Consider the following 26,618-nt stretch of genomic DNA (forward strand, 5'->3'; position numbering starts at 1 on the left):
CAATATTTAGTTTCTATTTTTTTTAAGTTAGTTCGCATTTTATTTGATATTATCACTTACGAGATACTATTAAAGACCGACATCCTTACGGGAGTTCGTGTCCTTGTGAATATTGTAAGTAATTAAGAGTTAAAAACTGATAATATTGTACTAAGTTTATGATTTATTAGTTTAGTAGAACTTTTTATTTATGCATTTAGAACTCAACAATACTCGATTTTTCTTTAAAATTATAATTTCAGTATTATCGTCAAATGATTTTTTTATTATCAACAGAGATGATAACTGCAGAGAAAAAATTGTAATTTTTTTCTGCAATATATAGGATATTATAGCTTTACAAGTATGCATATTTATTTATGGAACATTTATGTAATAAAAAAATCATGAATTTAATAATGTATGAGTCAAATATTTATTTGTTAATAATAACAAATTTATATCAATTATCAATAATGTCAGCATTCTTCAATTACCTCCGGGCCCTTGGGACCCTTTTTATACCGCCGAAAATTTTTCGATCTTTAATAGTATATCGTCGGTGATATTACGGACAGATGATAACCGTGCGATATTACCGACAATTCAATTGGTACTTTCTTGTTATTCGATTGGCACAAGGCACGTTCTCGCCCGTTGGCTGCACTGGCCGTTTCAAACCTGTTACCGTCTCGCGCATGCGCGCCCGGCGCGCCGTTCGGCGCTTCTCGGCGCGGCGCACATTTCGTTCCACCGGTTTCACTTCCACGCTACAGTGCTACAGTCAGTGCGTCTCGCGCCGACAGAGAGGTCGGTGTTTTTCCCGGAGTGTCTCGCGATACGATCCGTTACTCATTCGTCGTCGATTCGGTGCCACGAGGAATACACGCCGGTCTGTCGTGTCCGAAAACGCGATTGCGAGGGGAAACGCGTTCGCGAATGCAAGAACCGCGTCAGTGTCGTCGCGTCAATCCCGTCGCCGGCAACGACAACACGTTATCGTCGCGAATTACAGTGTCGAGATCATAGCGTGTGTTTCTCCGTCTCCGTCTTTCTCCGCTTCTCGTTCACACATTCATCTCTCCCGCTCGCAGATTTCGTTTCCGCGCGCAGGAGCAGGTAGGAGGACGACGTCGCGTCGCCGCGAGAATAACGAGTACCATGACGACTCTGTGGATTGTCGCCGTCGCGACGGTCGTCGTCGCGACGACGACGGTGAACGCCGCCGGGCTCAAGTGCGACAGTGTCAGGCCGATCTTCGAGGCACAGGGCTTCCCGCTCAGCGACATCCCGAAGGAGGCGATTTCATGTGAGTCTTTTTCAGCACTCTTTTTTTTTTTTTATGAAAATCATGCGGTTTGTTTTTTTTTTTTTGCTACACTTTCTGAACTTGTACACACAGTGTAAGAAGTTAAAGTGAAACAAGTTCGCGTTTGTTTCACTTCAATTTATTGCGGTTCAGAGTACAGCAATAAAAATCAGATCTACATTCTCCGCGTAATCTTGTATTTGTATCCTGCGTCGCGTCAAGTGTGGTGCGTTTCTTTTCTATTGAAGCAAATAATATTATATATCGAACTATCCTTAGACCTAGTTCCACAAACGTAAGTTTAACTTTAACTTGGGTGTAACTTACTATTCATCTTTTTCCAATTCTGAGAAAAATGTTTAGTATTCGTAATTATAATTGCATGGCTAAATAACTATAATTTGGAGCTCCATTTTTATGATTAAGTATTATAGTGTTAGTAATAATTAACCATATATGACAGTTCTCTTAAATGTGAAACAAATGTGCTGTAATGATAATTTCAAATTAATATAGTAAGACATAAATCAAGAGATAAAGAGTAAATAAAATAAATATTTTTATTCAGTAACTGTAGTTGTGTAATTATAGTTAAATTATGGTAATTATGGTAGGAATTTAGTACTGGATAATAGTGATTAACTTATTTTGAGTATTAAAAATAAACAGTAGTGCTTTCTATATTCAAAATAAGTAATTAAAAGCATTTTTACATGAAGCAGCTTCTTCTAAGAAAGTTCTAAGGCCGAGAGTTCAGAGAACATCTTACATTTCATCTATAACAATTGTTCAGTGCTTTTAAGTCTAATCTGTAATATAAGTTTTGCTCTTTTGCTTCTTGTTTCTTGCTTTTTATCTCTTTTTCACTCCAAGAGAAGTCGTAAAGAAGACATCTTACGTTTTATCTACAATTGTTATTCAGTACTTTTGAGTCTAATTTACAATATGCTCTTTTTCTGTTTTCTTTTTCTGTTTTACCTCTTATCCTGTTCTTTCTTTACAACTATTTTATTGACAAATGTTTCTTGTTTCTTTATCAACTTTTATCTCGAACGACGGAATACGAAGAAGCAAGATAAGAGATAAAAAGTACTAAAAAGCAAAAAGTAGGAAGCAAAGATCATATTGTAGATTAGCATACAAATATTTTGTAAAAGCCATAAACAGTGTTTAACATTCAAAATAAATAATTAATCATTATCTTACAGCGTCAAGTCGACCTTCGACTAAAGCATTGAGCAACAATCCATTGATCTAATTACATATTAATCACTTATTTTGAATATCAAAAGCTCTTTCGCACTCCATACAGTACAGAAGTTTGCAGCAACGTTTACAATGGCCACTTTCAGCAAAATGTTTGTTTTACAACTGTTCACTGTTTAATTTATAACGTGAAATTATACCCAATTTGAGTCCTTTTTAATCATTTCTGTGGGTCGCCACTACTTCCACTTAATACGTCGTTAATTTAATTAAAATAATGCAGTCTAAATAATTTAATTCAAAAGAATGCAATAAATTTGACCTAAATTTTTTAGTATTAATTTTTTATTATTATTTACTAAATGTATTAAATTTACTTACTTATTAAATACGTTAATGGATGTTGCTTACTTTGAAACTAAGCATAGAAATGGATTGATTTTGACACACATGGAAGTTAAAAATAACAAAATGTTATTTAACTCGAAAGATTGGGTTGCCATTGCTCCTTTTGATATCTAACAGTGTTGGAAGTTTTCTTTGCGCTAATTGGATTATACTTTTAAATCCAGAGAGACAGTCTCTATCACAGCGAAGAAAACAACTTCCAACAGTTACAAACTGAATATTCCGACGAACTCGGCCAACGTTATCGCAATATTGCTGGAACGTTATAATATTGTTAAAATATTGCTGGAATAATCTATACTATACGGGATTTTAAATACTCAAAATAAGTATAATAATTAATCACTACGTTTCAGTATTAAATTGGATTTCTGTAAGAGTAATGAAAAGAGGCGAGGAGGAGGAGGAGAAAAATTTATTGTCAAAAGTGGAATTTCCGTCTGATAGCAAAAGATCTCACTCGGTTCCGATCTTCACGTAGAAGCTGCACAGCCGCATTAAGCGCTTAATGTACAGGATGTGAATGAAAGATGCATTTAGGGGACTGATTTGTTTAGCGATGCTCCTTATGGCCGAACGGTCGGAGCTCGTAAAACGACGAACTCTTGATATCCGCAGTTAACGAATTCACGTCAGTCTTAATTCACTCTCTGGGAGATGAGATCGTATTTTATAGGTATTAAGCGCGCTAAACTTTTCGGATAAGTTTGGATGAGTTGTATGCAGACGTTCTTACACTTTAATCAATACGAACCTGATTTATCGATGTAGATCTTACGGTTATTAGGTCGCATTATCTTATTATCGCGATTTTGATCTAGTTCCATAATAGAACGATTAACGAGATGTGTCAAGTAACCTTAGATTTTTGAATTCGCAGCTTGATTGGGAATTTTAAATAGCTTGAATTAATTAATACGGGAATAGTCACTTGATTCTTTTTTTAAGTAAACGATTATCTGGGGTTTTTATACCCCAATGAAAAATCATTATTATTATAACAACAAATTGGATATTATTGATTGTTAATGCTAATTAATAAAGGAACGTAAAGCCAAATGCAAGATCAAATTATCTTATCTTTTTATTGATTGATTGTTTTCCGATTTATTTAGTTTTAAGAACATTATATGGATATTAAATTTATTTATAATTTTCTGGAGAAAAGTAAGTAGAAATCAGTATACGAAATAAACACATTAAATAGCTAAATATAAGTATTGAAAAAAAAAAGATTAATTAATATAATTTCTTATTTCGGGTTTTCGATGGAATGTACGTTTATTTAAATTTGTAAAGAATAATATACTTTGATTATAAATTGAAATCAGACCGACGAGAATAAATCAGTTAATAGAAATAATCTTATTTTCGGTAAAAACGGATTTTAGTAAACTGAAGCTGAGATTAATATCTTTAATTAGATTGTTCATCCATTTTAATAGTGAAGTTATAATAAGCATGAAAATTTTATGAATAATTATTTATTGCTAAAAATGTTAATACCTCAGTCAAAATATGAACTTGGAACTTTCGACTTTCGTAAAAAAGAGTTATTAAAAAGGAATGAAAATATCTTGTAGCAATATCTAGCATTTTAAATTTTATTGCCGCTAGGATATAAAAACAGCTCAGATGACAATTCTCGGGTTAAAGCGGGCGTCTCGACGAGATATCGGAAGAAGTTTCTAAAAAACGCTCTGAAATCAAGCGAAACGTATCTTCCTTTACATAGGAAATATATTATTTCTCGCGAATTTCTTTATCGCTGTAGACTTTCTTTATCGCGTAACGCGGGGCGATAAAAATGGGGTGTCGCGGAGACGCGGCTAACCGTGGAAATTGAGAGCTGCTCGTAATGTGATACACGACGCGCCCCTGCAATTCGTTATCCCGCAAAAATAACCGTGGCGATACATAGAGCAGCCGTGCATCGCAAAGGGGAAGAAAAAAGGAGAGTCGGCGACTGCTTTTAAGACTTCCCAGAATCCGGTTCGCCGCGAATGCGAGGGAGTTTTCTGGCGAGCTCTTTCTCTTTCGCTCGACCGGAGCGAAATTGATTCCGGCTCTTCCTCGATTCGTCCCGAAAATTCGATTTTAATTACAAGATCGACGCGCGATGATTGGGACATCAAAGTTGAATTTATTCACTGGAACGAGCGGCTGAACGTTCGTCTGTCATATCAAACGGGTTTGGCCTTTCGGTGACTCTGAAATCCTCACCGAGTGCGATTGGCCGATCGCAAGATGAACGTCGAATCACTTTACTTCCTCTTTCTTTCCCTATTCACACAAATTTTGTGTCGATAATCCACGTGGAAGTATCGAATTCCTTTTTTTCTACATGGATTTTCCTCTCTAATTATAATAATCTGAGTAAATTGTAATATACCGACTGGATGAAGAGAGCCTAACAGGAAGCTATAAATTGTGTACAATTACAGCCGTCTGATCCTAAAATACTTCACAAGATTAACTCGACTCTTTTCGATAATAAATCTCTAGCGAAAATTATTAAGTCGCATGTTCCGACAATGATGAGAATAATAGATCAGTTATTGGGTTCAAAGCCCTATGCTTCAATTAGGAGAGGATTGAAAGTTACATTGAAAAACAAACTATATTTTAATAAATATTTGTTTGAATATTTCTAAGTAAATATCTGCTAAACATGTTTATTTGCTACAAGAAGCATTAATTAGAAAAAAATTAAATAATTAGAAAGGCAAAAAAACACGAGCGATGTTTATTATATGTTTAAAAATAAACTAGTTTATTACAATGTACATTAAGAATAATAAACTAGTTTACTTTTAAACATCCAATAAACGTTGCTCGTGTTTTTCGACCTTTCTAATTATTAATTTTTGCTTAGCAGTCTCGAGCTAGAAAATTTACATATTTTAACCATTAATTTGATTTAACTATCATTTTTTATTGAGTAAATATTTATTTAATTATACGTTCCTTTCATTTATATATATTTTATATTTTATATTGTAAGTTCGTATCCGAATTTTGTTAACATTGAAAATGACCCGTCCGATATGAAACGTTTGTTTTTGTTGATGATTTAACTATTTATAAAAATTTATAAAAACTTTTATATTAGGCTTGTAGTCCTCTTTTATCTTATTATTTAAATATTTATTTAATATAATATAAGTAAATGTTTAAATGTTAATCAGTACTATTCAAAGAAACGTGTATTAAAATTTAGTAAATTTTTTCAGTGTATACATAATTATTGAATTATGGTGTCCAGATACACCGAATTATATAAGTATTATGTAAGTTTCACGACATTTAAGCATTTCAAAAAAAATATTCACATCCTATTGCTTGTACGTCGAGTTTCGCGATCGACGATTGCGATCACGCCTTACAAACGCAATTCAATCGTAGGAAGTTTACTAGGGAGTGCATATATCGTGCGTTATCGAATAGGAAGGATAGACATTAGATAGATAATAATAGGCTTCTATTGGCTGGCCGGTCAGTAATTACGACATACGTAGACCATTGAACGTTACCTTTCACGCAGCACCCCTCGTTTTTTTTTTCGGAATCGGCAATTATCGAGTGCCAGCTGTTGAGCCATTGGAAAATTTTTTTCAATGGAAGACTTTAAACTCGATCTATATAAAAAGATGGTCTGTAATGAAACGAGGAGGAGCTCCGAAATTATTTTCTTGTAATGATCTCATAATCGAGGAAGGACTTCGCTTCTTTTAAACTTTCGAATTTTCACGAAAATGACGTGGATCTCTTTAGGAATTATTCCACACGTTAGTTATGTTTATTATATTGGAATAATAGAAGCATATTTTGCAATATCAAATTATGCAAGATAAGTGAAATATAAGGAATTAAATTTAAATATCGCTAAATTTGGTTGTGAAATAATTTAATATACTATAGAAATAATATTTGGAATTAATATTTGGATTTAATATTTGGAAATCTGTTTAAAAGTTGTATCTTATAATTGTATATTGAAAGAATGAATTTGTTGAAAAATCTAAAATTTTGTTGGTCTTATATAGATCTGAAAATAATTTTGTTAGAAACTCTAACTGGTTGCTAGAATATCCAAATTGTTTGACAGCATTATTTTGTTTAGCTTCTAATATAATTATTTTGATGGTTCAAATTATTTTCAGATCCAGCAAAATTTAAAATCTGAGCAAAATATCGGTTTTCTTCGCTTATGATATTATATTATGTCTATTCAGAGCGATGCTAATTAGACTCTCTCGGTTCGTTGATATTCGAAAATCCTGATGAATTCTCGGCGATTTAAAATACAGCGCTTTGAGGGGGGGGGGGGGAAGAAAAAATTACTTTAAAGGGGAGGAAGTGTATTGTGTAGGGAACGAAGAGCGTTAGGACATAAAAGCTGCGGCAAAATCAAGCAGAACTCCGATGGAAGACGCGCCATTAGCGAAGCTTTTTCTTTCATCAACTTTACTTTTCACTCTAGTCCACATTTTCAGGGTTTACCACCGACAACCGTCTCAAGCTTATACTCTTTCAACTTATTTACATCCAACTACGTAATGATTAAAGTTTCCTGGATCATCTACAATTTTTACGATCACGAGAGAGTCGCAATCTTTTCTTCAATTTGCATAAAATCTTCCGAATGCTATTTTTGACACTTTTCAGTAATAATTTGCAAATTTTTCTTTCAAGTTTTGAATAACAAATTCACATTAATTATATTGTAAAAATTTCAGTCTTTTTATTATTCACATCTCGTAAACATCTCGCTGTAAATAGTAAAGTTTCTTTGTCGAAAAACATTTAAATAATAAGATTGAAAGATTTAGATAAATTTTTTTCTTCATATAGTGTCCACATCATTCGCGCTATTGAAAAATTATAATACAATAAAAAGAAAAAACGTTACTTTTGTCTTTTTTTTGTTATGCAAAATAATCGTTGAGGCGAGAATGGATTGAAGGGTAAGAGAAGCACCAGCGTGTATAGAACGTCATAATCATAAATTCCAGCAATCCGCGTGGAATCGCAATTTATTTCGCGAACTTCGGCGAGCTGATTTGCGAGGACCGCGACGTGACCGCCAGTGGATTTATGGCCGATGAATTATGCTCTTTGTTCGTTTAGGGGGTGGAGAGAACTTCTCCAATGGAGTCCGAACGGTCAGGAGAAATGAATAAAATACCAAAGGACATTCTTGCGTTAAAAATCGACGATGCCGCGGCCGTGAATTACGTTTCCTTGTGCTCGTTGATGTATGATTTTCTCTCGACGTATCTCAGGTCCTTTCGCGACAATGGCGCGTAATTGCTTGTTAGTTACTTGAATATTCTCGGTTATTGAATCACAGATTAAGATTCTCTGCCAAAGTAAAGGCCACTTGGAATTATCTGAAGAACACCTCTCTCTTGTTATTTATCGAACCAATATTGACTCTCACATTGTTTATTATCTTTAAATAATCAACACTTGTTTCTACCCAAATAACAATTTGATTAATAGACCAGTAGACAAATCATTTTTCTTGTAACTGGTGACAATATATATATATATAATTTTTTATTTAGAATATCGCGTTAAAAAATTTAACTTTTGGAACTCTGTGCGAATGCTGTTTAACGTCTTAATATTAAATGAAATCTTTTCTAAGATATTCAACGTCGGTGAATAGCAAGATCATTTTCCGCTGCGTTTAACGCGTTGATCGTCTGCGGGACGGGCAGTAGGGGGAAAAAAACCAAAACAATAGTGTTAACTCCGTACATCCCTCTCGCGGCTTCATTAGCACGTTTTGTGTACGGCGAATTCGTTTTAATTTATGGACCTTTAGAACTCGCGGTGAGGTGCTAATGGCGGCGGCCAATGACAAGCCGCTCGGCTTTTATGTACGTACTCGCTCGTTTACCGACGGTGCACAGTGGAAAATCTCCGTATTTGCAAAGGCGCGGGTATTCGCGTCGCGTTACTCGCGAAATCCGCGACTCCGCTATCTGCGTCGCAATCAAACACGTTTATCAGTCCCGAGAGAATGCCAGCGTATCTGTTCGCACGAGCGGAAGATAAGCGGCGTTTACGCATAGCCAGCATTACTGCATACTGCGTGATACGAGTCCTGCGTAGGCAAGCGAAAATATTTTTATGATTTCGTGCGCACGGAGATCGTATTTAGCTCTGTATATTAGTTACGTGATTATTATGCAGTCATCACGTGGTTTCGAACTGTTTGAAAAATTGGGAAAGCCTATATTTAGCAGTTGTACGTAGATAAGAAATCTTTTTTGCGTGCGGATATTTAATTTTGACGGACATATTAATTTTGTGATTATTATGCGCTGAGAAAAAATACTTTAGAAATTATTTGCGAGCTATAAGGTTTGTTTTACTGAAATAAGTATCTTATTTAAAATGCGATGAAATAGGCTTTTATCTTTCGGAAATGAACCATCTATTTTGTTTTTTATTATAATAAGAAAAATGAGATATTTCATAGAAACGTGTATTTCGTTATCACTGTCACACTTTTTTAATAACTAATGTTAATATCGAAGATAAGGTCACAAGTAATATTTGCTTTTAAATATTTCGACTTTTTTCTTAGTGTAATAAAAATGCCTTTATATGTATTTTTTAGTTTATCATACAAATAATATAGTACTGTATAAAAAATGGATTTTACATATTTAAATGTGTAATAAAGTGTTACGTTTACACGGAAAACTAAATCATACATATGAAGGTACTTGTTTCACTCATGGATTTACAGTGCGATTTCGAATTGTTTAAAGGATCGGGGAAGTCTAAGCCAATAGTGAGAAGAAAAATTGAAATATTTATAATCAAATCTTACATATTATGTTTCCTTCGATATTTATTTTATGGTTGTAAAATAATTTAACCGTGATGACGAAATACGTATATTAATTGTAAAAAAAAAATAAAATAGATGGTTTATTTGCTAGGAATAAAATTTTATTTTGCTATATATTCAAATAAGGATTTATATAAATGAAAGAAACATTATATATCTCACAAATAAATTTTTGGGTATTTTCTTTAAGTAGTTTTTTTCTCAGTAAAGTAATCTCCCGGTACATTCGGCATCCAAACATTAATGCGTTGATTATAAAAAGTACGTATCCACATAACGAACGTTAAGAGGTTTATGACGCCTAAATATATTTGATTTACATTATTAATATGCTAACTTTGTAAATGCGGTTAATTTATACTATGCTCGCCGCACCTTCTGAAATTCGCTACTGTGAGGAAGAACCATCGTTCCGAGTGATTTATCTTCGTTATCATTCTGACTGCGTTACACAGATACGGGCGCGTTTATCGGTGAGATGAAAGCAAAAGCAGCCGTTGGGTTTTGTTGGATTCGCGAGGGCGAAAAAGCAGCCGAGAGGGCGAGACGCGGAGACAATCTGGGGAAGGAAAAAAGCGCCAAGGCGTCCTGTTTTATGTTTTATCGCGACAACTGTACCACACGTGCGGGTACACGCGTCCTTGTGTCACATTGATACCTCAGGAACGTATATAGTCTTATTGTGTGACGATAAAATAATTAGTTTAATATAAAATATATGATTCAATAATATCGCGTGATTAACAGAATCGATAATGCACAATTTACAGGAAAAATTAGAGATTTTTATTCAAAATTCCGATTAAATTTAGATTAATTTAGATAAAAAAAAACTTGGACTGATGTAAATTTAAATTTAATAGATCGTTTTAAATTTAAAAGATATAGAAAATCATTGCCTTTAAATATGTAATAAACGTAACAGTTACATTTGTTATATATATACAAAAAACCGCTCTATATACAAATATTTGTAAAAAATAACATTATTGATAATGCACGGGAAATTTTAGGCTTCGTCGAAATTCAGATAATTAATAAAAAGACTGGTACTGTATAATAAATTTAAATTTAATAGATTGTTCTAAATAGATACACACAGAAATACCGTTGCGTTTGTAAACATAATAGTTAGAAAATGCTCTATAGACATAAATATATCTATTATTTTGTGCATAATAAAAGACATCGTGCATATATTGGGCTGTTATAAAAATTACAGTTACGGCACTGTTTGCGCGAATACTTGCAGGGTTCGGTATATTAAAGCGTAGCTATGCGATGTGCAGGATAATTAACGCGCTTGCTTCTCTCTCCTTTTTCTCCCCCTATCCCTCATTCTACGGCTTATTATTCGCGAACTACCTACGGGTGGTTAATAATTAATACTTTAGATAGTGGCAAGCTTGTGTTTGACAATTAGTATTCTGTTAACATCGTGCTTTACTCCTTTTTTTATTGACACGCTCGTAGTTCATTTCGTTAAAGATAAATTATTAGTAGAAATTCCATAAAAAAATAACTTCAAGCAACTTCTTTGTCGAAATATTCATACCCGAGTGTACTTTAGTATAAATATTTTGTATAAATATTTTTTTAATAAACACACAATATTCTTATCGTCCCGCTTTTGATCGGATTAATGATACAAAGCCTCTATTAAAAAAGAAACATAGTTTATTTTTAATTTAGTAAAGATAATGTCATAAATCTATTTAAAAAAATTCTATAATATATATAATTTTTTATAAATATTTTTTTATTGCACGTTTGCGTGTACTTATTTATATTTATATATAAATTATATTTACTCATTTTTACATTGATTATCTTTGGCTGATCAACTATTTATAATTCCTCATTGATCATGCTACACATTTTTTATGCTGTAATCGGATAAAAAAGTTGCAATCGGACAAAATTTTCTGCGACACTTCCTGTTGACGATTTCCAAACACGTTAATACGACCAGACACATGTTACAGCGCGACAATCATTAAAACTAATACGAACCAATCATTATCTCTGTTTAACCTTCATTCTCGAAACCCTGGTCCGATGATATTCGTACCCCCATGCTAAATGCAAAGCGACATATTAACGCGATCGTAAAAACCGTGTTTGACATGCAGTTAATACGTCGCACGTCCGGTGGTCCACAGAAGCGAGCGAGAGTGTCGGAAGTTTTTTACGACTCGACAGATTTTTTTTCCCAAGGTCTTGCTTCCGGGAGAAATCAATTTTTCTTTTGCGACGAATCTAATAAAAATTAAGTTCCCTCTTTACAAAGATAGGTATATACTGTGCAACAATAATTAAACATGAATCGTTGAGAAAATCTAACGCCGAGTACGTTGTGTAAAAGAAACGAAGGTCTGATTAATTATATTTCGTAACGCCTTCCGCATGATAATGTCGAAACAATAATTAATCATTCAATGGCTGCACTGAGAAAAAGATGCCTAAAATTCATTTGTGAAAAATATATTTATTTCGTTGAAATAAATATTTCTTTAAATACACGGGCGAAATAAAATTTTATTTCTAGCAAATAAGCCATCTATTTTCTTTTTTTTTTTTTGCAATTAATGAGATATATTTATATTTTTCACAGAAATAAGATATACTGGGTCGGCGAAAAAGTTTCTTCATATTTAAAAAAATTTTTTTGCAAAATATTTTTTAAAGGTTTTGTAAGGAAAGCTTCAAGCTTTCACGATAGGTAGTCGAAAATTTTCGTAAGTTTTTTTTGGACACGTGAGAGATCCCCAAAGTGAAAAGAAAATTTTTCATCTTTTTCAGCTCGTAGTTTTTTAAATGTAAAAATTACAAACTCACAGAAACTTAAAAAAATATCGTAACCTTACAAAAGTAAAGATTACAAGCTTTAAGATCCTTTTTTTAAATTTAAATTTCGTTCATTTTTGACGAAGATATTGTACATACAATTTTGAGTTAACAAATACGAAGAAACTTTTTGCCCGACCCAATATTTTACAAAAATGTATATTTCGTCACGATCAAATTTCGTAAGTAACATTTGCTTTGTAAAAAATACTTGGACATTTTTCTCTCAGTGTGGAATTAAAAATCGTAATTTATATTTTATTTTATTTATTTAAGAATTATTAATTCAATAAAATTTCCATAAATTCACATTTATTAACTATTTAATAATATTAGAAAAAAATTAGATGCTTTGCACATAGTTCCTTGTAAGGAAATTTCTTCAGCTTTACCTGTTTTCTTTACGGTCTCTCTTGTATTCAAAATTCTTTTCCGACAAAGCTATGCATTCGACACAAAGTTTTTCAAAAGAAAAATACTGTCATTACTCGATCGTATCAATACAATCGTATCGTCCAATTTATCTCGTTCTATGGTATCTACGATATCTTTTAAAAGAGTGAACCTGAACGAATTCTTAGTATATTCATTTCCATAACACATAGCTACTGGCCCTTTTCCGATTTTTCTCATTGCCCTTGTCTTTCTTACTCTGTCGGTTGAAAGAAAATGAACCGAAAATGGACTAAACGTGCGAGAATGTAGAAAAATGAAAACGAAGAGTTTTTACGGTATGTAAAACAAGTGTATGGACACCGATATACTCGCTTTTCTTCTCTTTTAACGTTGAAGAAGTATCTTTTCCTCTCGAGAGAGAGACGCGTACAAGATGACTCAACAAATAATACCATCCCTGGCCATTGTGGTGTTTTTCTTTTCTTTTTTTTTGCCGTTAGTCTCGATCAGGTATATATCCCCGATCACAAGTTGGTCCGTGATACTTTTACCCTCAGCCACCCTCAGGTCTACTCCTCCTTCTCTTTCTCTTCCTTTGCCAGTTTTTTCCTGTCGGACGGTGGTATAATGAAACAGGCGTACTCGTTATATTTCCTGCAACGTCTCCGTCTATTTTAGGGCGTTAAGGTCGCCGCGTTCGAATCTCCTTTACTTTAATCATCCCTCGGGTTTCTTTGCGCTTTCGAGAGAGTGAGCAGGTACTCTCGGATTAAAATATTTATTGACCGACGCTGTTAAATTTCATGAAATCGCGTCGGCATTTCTTGTTGCGTTTCTGTCGGCGAATATTGTTGTAACTCGTAGAGTCCTATGCTTTGTTTCTTTATTATCTCTCCAGTTGAGTCCATTCTTGATATACACTGTATCTCTTTTGCAATGCAGGAAGTACAAAATGAACTCTCTTTATCCTTACGAATTACAATACTATAAAGATGATCACGAGGGGTGAACTGCTGACCAAAACTGTGTACACCAATGTCTACTAATAATGCTCGCTAATGCCCAAGTAATATCCAAATGTTTATGCCCACTAATACCCTAATAATGCCTTAATAATGTCATTATAATATCCTAGTAATCCATAATCTTATACTGCTTATTTATAATACACAATTCTCTTAATTAATGTCCAGTAATACCCCAGATTTGTACGCCGCAATGACCTCAGCGGTTTACCTCTTGAATGACCCACATATCGTTAGAATATTGTTGAGCACATTGCTGTGATTATGGAAATGGCATTGATAATGGTATTCTAAAATTATACCATGTACTGTTAATTGATGTTACTCGATTATTAATATCTCCACTTGACAATGAATATTTATTTCTTTATAGAAATAATAGATAAAAAAATATCTTTCTTCGTATCGTTTAAATTCTTTTCAAGTCAACAAATTACTTGTAAAGCAGATTAATTACGCAAATTACGGGAAATAAAAATTATTAAATTACTAAATGAAGTGTTTAATTATTATAATATATGATAATGTACTGTGGTGTAGACGAATGAAGTTTAGCATACACGAATTCAGGATAAACCGGTTATCTGATCTTGCAAAGACATGCTATCGCTTTCAAAAGAAAAACATGATACACTAATGTAACTAACGAGCCGATATTCTGGGAATTGATTTATGAATAGCGTTATCGGTACCAGAGTAGATAAATATTATGCTTAGAGATTGCGGGCTTAGAAAGCGGTGTACATCGATTAATCGCTCGAACGTGAATTGATTTTAAACAGCTCGCTCCCATCGAGCCATTAAGTACGTTATTGATATAATAGATCTATTTATGAAACCAAGATAAACTTGGTAATAATTCGTGCTAAAAGATAGACACGTGTATTCTTTCATATAATACTGTGCAGTATTTTCGGCGGTATGCTGTGAAGTCTACTCTCCTGCGAGTGACATAATGGATACTGCTCTCAGCGTGTTGTTGGAAACAAATGATCAAAATTTGGCTAAAGCTTGAAGGACCCCTAGTGTTCACGCTGTGATACACTTTTACATGTCGTCGAGTGGAAGAATAATAAATTGCTGCATGCGTAGAAAATTTAATGGACGACTCAGGTATTCGATGTAAGTTTACATTAGTGCCTCTGTTTATGTTAGATTATACCTATAATAAAGTTTTCGAGATCTTTAAGAATACAAAGACCCAAAACAGCTTTGAAAAATGTACAATACTTGTGTCAATAGTCCTCAAATTTTTATTTATTTCGAAGAGGCTTTTGTATTGAATGACAGTGTTAAGTTGACTTCAAGCATTTAAATGCTTCGATATAACAATGAATCTGGTCATTCTCACTACACTGGATGCATTAAAGCTTTATATAAATTATCTATATGCAGTGAATGAACAATATTATTATTGCGCGTTCAATCGTTTAAAATATTTACATGCTTTTACAGTTCATTTAGTTTAACTTTATAGCAGTTTTAGCACCACTAATCTACTGTTATACATCAAAGGAACAATTACAACCCAATCGCTTAAACAACATTGTGTTATTTTTAACTTTCGTGTGTTGTTAAAACATAAATTAATCCATTTGTTAGTTTAAACATTATCCTTGTTAGTAAGCATTTAGTTAAATAATAAACTAAATTTAAGTCAAATCGAATCCTTTTCCTCGATTTCAATTGTTTTAATCAAATTATTACTGATATACTGAATAAGAGTAGTGACGATCTATAGAAATGATTAAAAATTACTCAAATTGGATATAATTTGACATTATGAATTTAATAAATGCAAATGTGACCGAATTCGTTAAATAAGTAACTAAAAGTCAAAACGTTCTCGATTATCCGCCCTCATTCTGATAAACGATATTGTGAATTCCGAAAGAAGAAAAAAATAACCACGAAAAAGAGTACCTTTGTAGAAGCAAATTTACGATCGTTCGTTGCAGTCGCTTTCTTTAAAAAATCGCGTCTTTCCTTTGCGCGATTGCGAGAGGGGACGAAGGCGAAGGGTGAAGGATCGGTCTCGAAATGGAAAAGAGATTTAAGCTCGAGCGACTGCCACGGACAGGAAGTTATGGGCAATCGGATACATTTTCTTGGGAAGGCTTTCGATCGTGTGTCGTTGTGCGCGCGCGCGCGCGCGCGCCGGTAAGGAATGCAGAATGCAACCTTTTCATGGAGAGATATCCAGGCCGTGGCAGAATGCAGCCGGTCGGAGCAGCGGCGGGCTTAATGGTCGCTGTTATAAGTTATAACTTTTAAATAACCAGCACCAGCGAGGAGAAGCCCTCCCCGGCCGGCACTGGAAACCAGCTCACCTTGCTTCACTCGACGCGATGAGTTTCGCTCCGTGTAGCAGTCCTGTATGACTGTCCGCTTTGTACACGTACGTACACGTGATACACCCGTGTCTCGAATGCGTAACGGCGCATATAACGTTGAGAGATTTCACGGACGCGATGCATAACACCGAGTACCTACACGTCGCCTTGCACCCGCGTTTGCTAGCCGGTCCCCTTTCGGTGCATGTAATTCCTACCGCTGGATTAATTACCGCAGTTGCTTGACGGAGTTACGTTATATAGTCGCGCCGTGATGCTCTCGCGGTGACGTTGTGAATGCAAAGTCAAGAATGCGTCTCTCTCGGAACGCGAATTAATTAGATTATACTTGTATGTGAAACCGCGATCGGTATGTAAATCTGGGAAACTTTGTATGCGTCAATCCAAACTGTTCGCAAATGAAGGATACTTACTCTGTAAAAACTTTTAGAATGAATATCATTCTAAAGAGTGAATCTTAATCTTAAAGGTTTTGAAGAATTTCGAAAGAAAGCATAAGTCAGGTGAAAGACAATAATTCTCTTTGTAGACATTAGAATGTCACTATAATATTGAAGTTACTTTGCAAAAGAAGAAAAATTTCAGGATATTTTGTGTCGGAGTTTTTATTGATTGCTAAAAATTTTACTTGAAAATTACTAAGAGATTTTTCTCGGCACAACTAACGAAAATTACATTGTCAGAAAAAAGTCGGATATTTATGTTCACCGTGTATTGCAGCGAGCATCTTGTAATAGTCTTAATTTTTGAGAATTTTGTTACAATATTATCGTGATTATTTTCTGGCATGCAATTTACAAATACCGATCGAGATATGATGCTGCTCTCAGTAATGAGATGTCGTTCAATATAATTCTTATATGAAGATTGAGACGCTTTTTGTATACGTACGTCGATGCAGTAATCTCGTGATTAGTTATAGTTGTTGATTTATATTCGTTCATTTTCTGAAGAAACTCTGCCTGCGATATATACATGCAAACCTAATTACAGTGCAAGATAGGATCCTTTAATAAGATTCATTTCTAGATTGGCGACGGTCTGACGACAAGTTGTACAAAATAATCGTGTCATGTCCGCAACGTCATGTGCAGCCAGGCTTGTAATTGTTCATTTGATACTTGGAAAATGCAAATTTGTGACAGAGTCAGACCTTTATCTGATGCTCGAGATTGTTCGATCAAATTAATATCTGATAAAGTAAATTTCGCGAATTATGAAAATATGAAAATCCCCTTAGCGTTCATTAAATATATTTTTTACTATTAATATTAATCAGATTTTTAATAATGTATTCATAATCTCTCTTATTCCATTCTGATTCTTTAGTTATTAAAAAAGCAATTTTTAATAATTAAATAATAATATAACATAATCAAGCTACGTTTTTGTTCAGTTTTTGTTGAATAATTTTCCATTAGAAAGAATTATTTATTTGAATTTAATTAGTTGGTTTTTAAATAAATGCGAATCTATATTTTTGTAAATAATAAATTCTAAAAATCTCTCTTACTATGGTAAATTATAAAACTTTTCATCATTTTACAAGATGAATGTATCTCACACAGAGCTTTTTGGAGAATAATTTTTACATCGAGACAAATATCTGACAAGTGCTGGCACGTTCCAAAATCTGTTTGACATTTTATCCCCGAGATAAATGCATCGTTGCAATCCTACGACAGCAGTCGAGTAGAATTACGAACACGCTCGCATTGTTTATCGTAGTCGCGTTTGCTGGTCATACATAAATAAAATTTAGGGAGAATTAAATGAGCCTACTCGTCTTTATTTATCTATTTATCCGGACGTACATAAATATGGTCGGTCCGGGTAGGGTTTGTCGACCCTGTGATTGATGGGAAATACTATTTTTACTCTCGCTGTGTGCTACGTATCGTGAAAAGGAGAGAGAAAAAAAGCGGGGGTAAGAAACGAGGTGGAGAAGAGACACTCGTTCGTCTACAAGGCGCCCTCAGCTTTGGCAACGAGAGAAAGAGAGAGAGAGAGGGGGGGGGAGACTCTTCTGAGTGATTTATCTTGATTTTATTTTTATTGTACCCAGCCACGCGAAGGTGACGATTTATCGATTTTTCTTTGAGGCGCCCTCCATGATGCAGCTCCAATATAACAAACGTTACATGCCGTGTTCGTTCTAGTTTTTGCGTTTCACGGCGCGACGAGAAAAGGTTTGACGACAATACACGAGAGATATCGTTGTCGGTGCTCTGACAGAAGTCATTTCATTCTGAAAACTGTGACGAAATCGATTCTATCTCTGACCTTTTGGGCAAAATGTGTTCCACGGGAGACAAAAAAATTCGTGAAATTCGAGAGTTTAAATGGTAATAGTATGGCGATTGATAAACGTCAACGACTAATTGAATTTTTCGTCGACAAGTTACCGCTTTGTCAATGCGAGCACATTCCAATTTGAGCACATTCAATTTTGATCTCTCGCGACCGAGCTTTTTTTCACGCCGGATATGCTGAAACAATTACTTCGCGGTCGCAAATTCAATTTTTTCGTCGTACGGTGATATCTTCTCTATGCCGACAGCATGTAAAAATCCGAGAGCGACTGGTTCATTATATTTCAAATGCATTGGTTTTGTCAGTGATGTTGAGAATTATCCATATTTCATTTAACCAAGCGCAGTGATTCTCGATAATTAGCGGTAAATGACGAGTTTTGTTTTCGGTTTATTGACTACTTAATGAACAGAGAATTACACAAAATATGTTGCGGGTATTTCAAAATTTGCCGATTAAATAAATCCGTAAAATAAATCAACACAAAATGCAAGATATTCATATTTACGTTTATTAAGAATTATGAGAAATGTGAAAAATTATTCTTTAAACTTTACCGCTGTGCATTTATTTGTTAATAATTAACGAGGAAACTCGGTAAGTTAATTAGTTAATTATATTTACTACATTGTCGAAATAAATATTTACACGCACCTACATTAAGTTTTATATTTGCAATATTAATTAAATATAATGCGATAATGAATTTTTCATCTGTCACCTTGACAGGAAGAGACTTTGAAATGCTCGGTTAAAATACATAGGTAAATGTCTGCAGAGAGTAGAGATAAATTATAGAAACAGGAAGCTGAAGAAGGCAAGCTGTTGCACTCACAATGTAGCCCCATACTTCCCTTCCAGTTTCATATTTACTTCAATATGGCCGAGTACTTTTACCTTCTCTTATCTACCCTTTGCGATTAAATATTTAAATCCGTTTGTAATTGCAACGGTGGAAAAATTTTAATTTTTATGTACAAGATTTCGTACTTTGCATTGCAGAAAGCATATTTTTCTACACGTGTAAAATTATTAAAAGTTATTCTTTGCAGCAAAATTACTTATAGGTTTTAAGATGCTTATCAGCATCAAATTAAGATTCTTCTATGATATGAATATTATTAAATTGACAAGCAATTTAATTTGTGATATTAATTTTAATTCTGTGAGATTATGTTTCAAGACAAAATTAAATTCGGCGCGCAGCTTGCAGAATTGGATCTGAGTACTTATATAAATTTACATCGAATTATTTAAGAACTAAAAATCCAACTCCGTTTAGAGCCTTAAGAGCTTTAATTTCTTATATTTATTTGTTGCGTATTCGCATAATCTTAAAGGTACTTCGTTTAGGTGCTATTATTATTGCAACAAAATTTTGTTCCATATTCATATTTTGCCGTGACAAAAGTAATATTTTCAATTAACAAATCTTTGTATACAGAAACAGCTGATCTATCGAAACTGAACTATTGGAATAATAGCAGGAAACAAATAGACATGTGTAACAAAGAAATAATTCTTTTTACCGTGAAAAAATCTTTTTTCGGCACATATTAATTTTCCAAAAGTTTAAACTCTGAGGAAATTTCAAGAAACATCGTGGAGAGTCCTCGTAAGCCGTAAGTCTCTCTCAATTTAACGGGGGCACAATCGTCTCCTTAAATAGCCGGCGAACACGAGAAGGCCGGGGATAGTAAATGGACATTTCACATTTCACAGTACTTCAAATCTTTCGAGTTTGTCACGAGAGAAATGAGGCCTCCCTCTCCATCCCCTTACGACCATACGTCGCGATCTCACTTTGTCCGTACGTTGAAGCGCTCTTCAAGTTACACTATATCTGCGTCACTTCGCGACGAGGGTTTCGAGGCGGCTTGTATCTCGTCACAGGGACGCTCGCCTTTCGTTACCTGACACTACCCGTCATCAGATAGAGAGAGAGAGAGAGAGAGAGAGAGTTCGGGCGCCCCCAGAAGGGTAGGAGGGGGTGGGGTCTCGCCCTCCCTCGACGTTAACATTACAGTGCTATCGCGGTCTTTCTAACGGCGGCATCTGACTTCGTCGTCGGCCTTATATCGAGATCTCTCGTCTCTCTTCATAACGCGTATCACTGCGCGATTCGCTACGCAAGTTTGCCGTAAATGTATTATATGTATATGTGTGTGGGGTGTGTAAGGATAACGTCCTCCTCGGTGCGCTCCGCGTTTCGTCCTGTTTCTCAGCTACGGAAACTTGCTAAAAGCCGACGCGAGATGAGGGCTTATTGTCGCGACGAGAGTGCCTGAAAATGAGATTTCACTGAGTTCGTCGTTACGCACCAAACTCGCGGCAGTTGCGTGTTAATCGTCGGGCCGACTGCTATTTGTTTGGACAAAAGCGAAAAGATAAGTTGTCGAAAGAGGGAGGAAAGGCGCATTTTTTTTTATTTTTTGAAAGGTTTAATATTTTATACGAGAAGAACAATTTTACTGAAGAAGATTCAGGTAGATACGGTGAAAATAATTTTATTGATCCATCAAATAATTATGTAGAAAATTCAAGCAGTGCTGCAAAAAATTTCAATATTCCAACAATCAACTTGATCGTCCTGTACGATTATTTTCATAGTTTAACAAAATTATTTTCTGATCTGTATTTAATTAAATTTTTTATACTTGAGCTGTTTTTTATTTATTCTTTCTCGAAACAGCTTTAAAATTTGAAATAAAAGTAATTGTGCGGTACAGTACTCTTCAATAAGCGGGATCTTTTGCTAACAGTATTCTTAATAAGATGCAAATATCTGCAGGATGATAGAACTGTCCTCCATTGTGGTAGGATTTTTAGATTTTTACGGCTTGATATGTATAGCCCATTCAAAGCAAACAGCTCAATTAAGTCAGGCCAAAGCGAGTTTGCATGCATGATATCGTACGAGTTTCCCCAATAGAGTTTCGCATGAGTGCTCCTAGTGAAAATTGGGCATACTATACGGTTCTAAGCCCCTAAGCCTTCGGTAGAAAGGCAGGTATAGAATGAATGCCGGGTTCTCTTACACAGGACAGGTATATTCATATAATACGAAAGCGATGCCCGATCCGGGTCGGGGATTAGCCGGCTCGTGATCCAGCAAATTAGCCTTCCTAACCTGACAGCCGACTGTCTTATTTAGTGAGAACGATTTCGAATGCACATCTCGTGTAAAATATAATACAAATATTCAATTCATTCTCTTTAACAAAAATGTGTCGAGTGGAATCTAATAGATTATTTTATTTTTTCTTCTTTCATTTTATAATTTTGTGATGCACGTCTTGCGAATTATTCAGATAATATTATATGATGAATATTTAAATCGATGACGTCAGAAGCAAGAAAACTTATAATGAAAATTCTTGCAAAAAATATGTTAAAATAGAAACGTTTTTTAAATAAAATAATATTTACATTAATATAGAATACACTTGTAAAATAAAAAAACCCTTCATTTATTTTACAATAGAATAAAATTCTATTTATTTCAATTCTATTTATTTCGACGGCTGTTATATTGTTTCGTTATTTGATTAGATACAATTCCATTCTAAATATATGATTATTTATTGATTACTAGAGTACAAGGGAAATTTTTGATATATTTTACAAATTTATCGAAATTGCAATATTGTTTTATTACAAAATAATTATATTTTAATGCAGTTTGCAAAAATTTGCTTTATGTACTTTTTTAAGCTTCCACGTCACAATTCAAAGTGGCCGCAGTGAGTACGAGTTTTAAACAATTGATTTTTAATAAATTAGAATTTCATAATTATAAAGATCGTGATATTTGTTGCGATATATTTTTGTGGTATTTATCGCTGCAACGAATACAAAATGACAGCACGAGGAAAAAATTGTCAAGTGTATCCAGAAGAGATTTATATGGCGATATGATGAAAATGCGAATCTCAAAGAAATATTTTCTATGTTACACACGCGGTGGGGCTTGCAGGGAAAATACGAGGGATACGTCGTAAAAGTTAAAATTATGCCGGCTGCCGTGCGTATATAAACGAAGAGAGATGATACCTTAGGCGCGTGTAAATACTCAACACGATGGAGTCGTCTGCGCCATATAGTCCACCGAGACTTGAAGAATTCGCGAAAGAATCTCACCGGGGAAACATAAAATTCGAAGTTAGCGTTGTGTTAATGCTATAGGAAAAACAGGTGAATAAAGCTGGGAACATTTCGAAGTTTCCGATAACTAGATTTATAACTTCGATTCTCGATCAGAGTTGGAAATGTCAAGACACACATCGTTGATTCGAGGCAAAAGGAAAAATGATTATTTCCTTCAATCTGTGTGTGTGTGTGCAGTTAGAAATTGTGTACGAAATCGAAAGCAAGATTAATTCATCGTGCACATCTGATTTTCTGCAACTGTAAGCTATATATATATATCTATCCGAGGGTTTCATCCCAATCGGTGTGTCGTTTGTCGTACATTAATTATGAACAGTCAAGCCTCGCTTTACGACGAGCTTGCGAAACAGCGTTGCTTTACGACGCGCAAAACGACGTGGGATAGGGCGAGAAAACGTGGTTGAAAGTTTATTGACCTTCATCCCTTTCGCACACACACACACCCTCTCTCGTAGGTCCCTTTAGCGCGCCGCACCGTCGAATCTACCTTTCTACCGTCGAAATGACGCCCGACGGAAACTTGCTTTACACACGATGCACGTATAGACGGTATCGAAAAAAAACGTGCTCGGGATTACACGGGAGAGCTCAAGTCGGCGGCGTCGGTAAACAGAGAGTTTTATCACGGACCGGATACTTTCCCTGGAAAATTGCCCCACCAATTTGATAGCGACCCGAGAGTCTCGTTACTCGCGCGAGCACTTCCCGGGGCCGGCTTATACGCGAGCAAACAGAAAGAAAAAAGAAAATGTCTGCTTGCGAGAAGATCGCTTCGAGACTGTTTCCGTTAAACATTTTTTTTCGATCCGCCGGGCGAAATCGTTGTTAAAGATGGAAACAGAAAATCGTGCCACGTTACTACTTCGTTCAACTATTGCGAAGCGTAAGAATGTACTATATTTTTTTTGTCTTAGTATTCTTTTCTTTTTGTACCTTTCATTAATTCTTGACTGATGAAAATTGCACTTGTTGTTCTCGTCAATTTTATTAATATACATCCGTAATTTATATTCCCATCAACTAGAATTCTTTGCTAATTTCGCGCATCTAGAAATATATATATTTCTATTTAATCATCATATAAATTTCTCTATCTCTGACTCGGGCTCTCCGTGTGTAATAATGGCGGAATTTGTGGAATAAATAGAATGAATTCTCTTGTGCTTTTAATCAAGATGTAAAACTCCGCGTGTTTCCCTTTCTCGGAAAAACCATCGACTGTTCATACGAGAAATACTCGGAACCCTCTTTTGACTCGTCTCGATATCAAACGACAAATTACGATAAGAAAGCGTGTTAAACGACAGTCGCTTCATCGATTGACCCGGGAAGAGAAAATATGCGCAGAAATGAATATCTATGTGACATATAGAGCGAATAAATACAAATCGTGTGTGCAAATAACATAAAATGTAAATATTGTGGACGAGATATCGGCTGTGGGATGATAAAATCCGTGCTATTTCTGTCGACGATTTCTTCTTGAGACTCGAAGACATGCCTGCGAAAATGTAATTCTTGAAATCGCGACATACACTTACTTTTTTTTTTTTATCTTAAAGATACTACAGGAAACACTCGACTGCCGTTTCTCGGGGTGTGTCTTTACTCCGATTAATGACACGTCTTGTCGCGACAACTATTCGCAGCTTTCCCGAACAGCTTTACTCTCCAAAATCCTGTAACGTCGAATGAACAAGTCGTTAAACTCGGCGTACATTTACTTTTACGAGCAGGAAGTAAGGCTGTAAAGCTACGCGACACACCGGCGGCGACGTACGCACGAATAGGTAACTCGTGTCGTACACGTTAGTTATGTCTGTTGAAAAACGGATCTCCTTCCCGTCGTTGTCGCTTGTCAGATAATGAGATTTCGTTAATTAGCCCTGCCAACATCATAATAGCCGACAGGAAGACGAAACGTAGAGTAAAGCTGATATGCAATCGCTCTCAATGGTTTAAAGTTTATTCTTAGCACATATTTAGCGAGAAACGCGGTCATTTATCTCTCAGCATCAATGGCTACGTTTACACCGTGCATTTAAACCGCGGCTTTGTTTATTCTGTAGATTATTCTGTAGTTAAACAAAGACATCCATCGTATAAGTCGCGGATTAAGCGCACGATATAAACGTAGCCATTGGCTGCGTTCAACGGACTAAACAGTTGAATGAGCGTTCGCTATTATTGGTGTATTCCCGCCCTTTAATAAAACTAATATATCTTGTTTTAGTAAAATGTTATTTGTTTCATTAATATCGTAAATGTAGGTGACTTGGGATGTATTTTTGTTAAATTTAATCGTGGTTTAATCCGTGATTGAATTTAATAAAAATTATTTGTCCCAAGTCACCTACATTTATGTACTGTTATTCGAATAAACGAGATTATTTTCAATTAATTGCTATTAGCTGATGCTCATACAGTATCTTTTTTTTTCTGTGTAATAATGAATCGCCTTTCGATTTGTCAATGTGAGAAAAGCTACATATATATATATATGTACGTATATATATATTTATTTATTTATTATATTCTTTATCTTTTTCAAGTGTTTTTGAGACGTCTATTTTGCACTCTTCTTATCGCTTTCATAGTTTTTTCCGGTTTCCTGAAAAACTGTACTGCACTGGAAAAAGAGTCCGGTTACGTTAATTGGAATTTTGATTGGAAATGGATAAATCAGAATTTTCAAGTTGAAACCTATTATAATTCTTGATACAACCTGAGAGAATTTCAATTGATACGATTAGAATTTTCTGGTTCGACCATTTTCAACTAGAAACTTGTCTCAGTGTGTACCTTCAATCCGATCGATTCTTTCGCTTGCGTGACCTTGATTTAGGTGATCGTGTTAAGCCGCGGGGATCAATTGTCGTTCACAAAGCGATCCTTCAATCCTTCGGAGAACACCAGAGTGCATTAATCGAAAGAGGGGGAGGGGGGGGGAGGGGAGTGAATGGAATTGCGCGAACATTTCGCTCTCAGAGACTGGGAATCAACCGGGCTGACTTTGCACAGCTTCTTTTTTCTTTCCTTTCTCTCTCTCTCTCTCTCTCTCTCTCTCTCTCTCTCTATTCGCGGTTTTCCTGTTCTCTCCGCTCTCGACCAGGGGTTGCGCGGTCGTTCGCGTCGACAATCGGGCCATACCCGACCTGTGCTGTGCTGTGTGCGAGGGATTGTCCGACTGCAAAGGAAACCGGGCAAATGTCAGTCGCCCTCAGGGGGGCGCATGCACACGCTTCGCGAAGCTTTTAATCAACTCTCACTGTAAAACCTTTCTCTTTCTCTCTAAACCTCCTGCCCCCTCTCCCTCTCCCTCTCCCTCTCCCTTCCTCTCTCTCTCTCTCTCTCTCTCTCTCTCTCTCTCTCTCTCTCTATTCGCGGTTTTCCTGTTCTCTCCGCTCTCGACCAGGGGTTGCGCGGTCGTTCGCGTCGACAATCGGGCCATACCCGACCTGTGCTGTGCTGTGTGCGAGGGATTGTCCGACTGCAAAGGAAACCGGGCAAATGTCAGTCGCCCTCAGGGGGGCGCATGCACACGCTTCGCGAAGCTTTTAATCAACTCTCACTGTAAAACTTTTCTCTTTCTCTCTAAACCTCCTGCCCCCTCTCCCTCTGCCTCTCCCTCTCCCTTCCTCTCTCTCTCTCTCTCTCTCTTTCTTTCTTTACCCCCTGCTATTCGTGCCTCCACGTCTGTACATGAATTCAAGGGTAAACTCTTTCGTCAAACGCGTTTG

General features: G+C 35.4%; 1 protein-coding gene across 1 annotated transcript in view; it reads left to right on the forward strand.

Moving 5' to 3' along the window:
* Positions 1-747: 747 nt before the first annotated feature.
* Positions 748-26,618, forward strand: part of LOC108754566 (glypican-6) — a 185,655-nt gene continuing 159,784 nt past the window's right edge. Inside the window, exon 1 of the mRNA XM_018496985.1 lies at positions 748-1,288. Within this exon, the coding sequence (XP_018352487.1) occupies positions 1,141-1,288 (148 nt within the window). The 5' untranslated portion in view covers positions 748-1,140. The remainder of the gene's footprint in view (positions 1,289-26,618) is intronic.

The sequence above is a fragment of the Trachymyrmex septentrionalis genome, unplaced genomic scaffold (genome assembly GCF_001594115.1).
Source record: "Trachymyrmex septentrionalis isolate Tsep2-gDNA-1 unplaced genomic scaffold, Tsep1.0 scaffold8, whole genome shotgun sequence".
In the NCBI taxonomy this organism is placed as follows: domain Eukaryota; kingdom Metazoa; phylum Arthropoda; class Insecta; order Hymenoptera; family Formicidae; genus Trachymyrmex; species Trachymyrmex septentrionalis.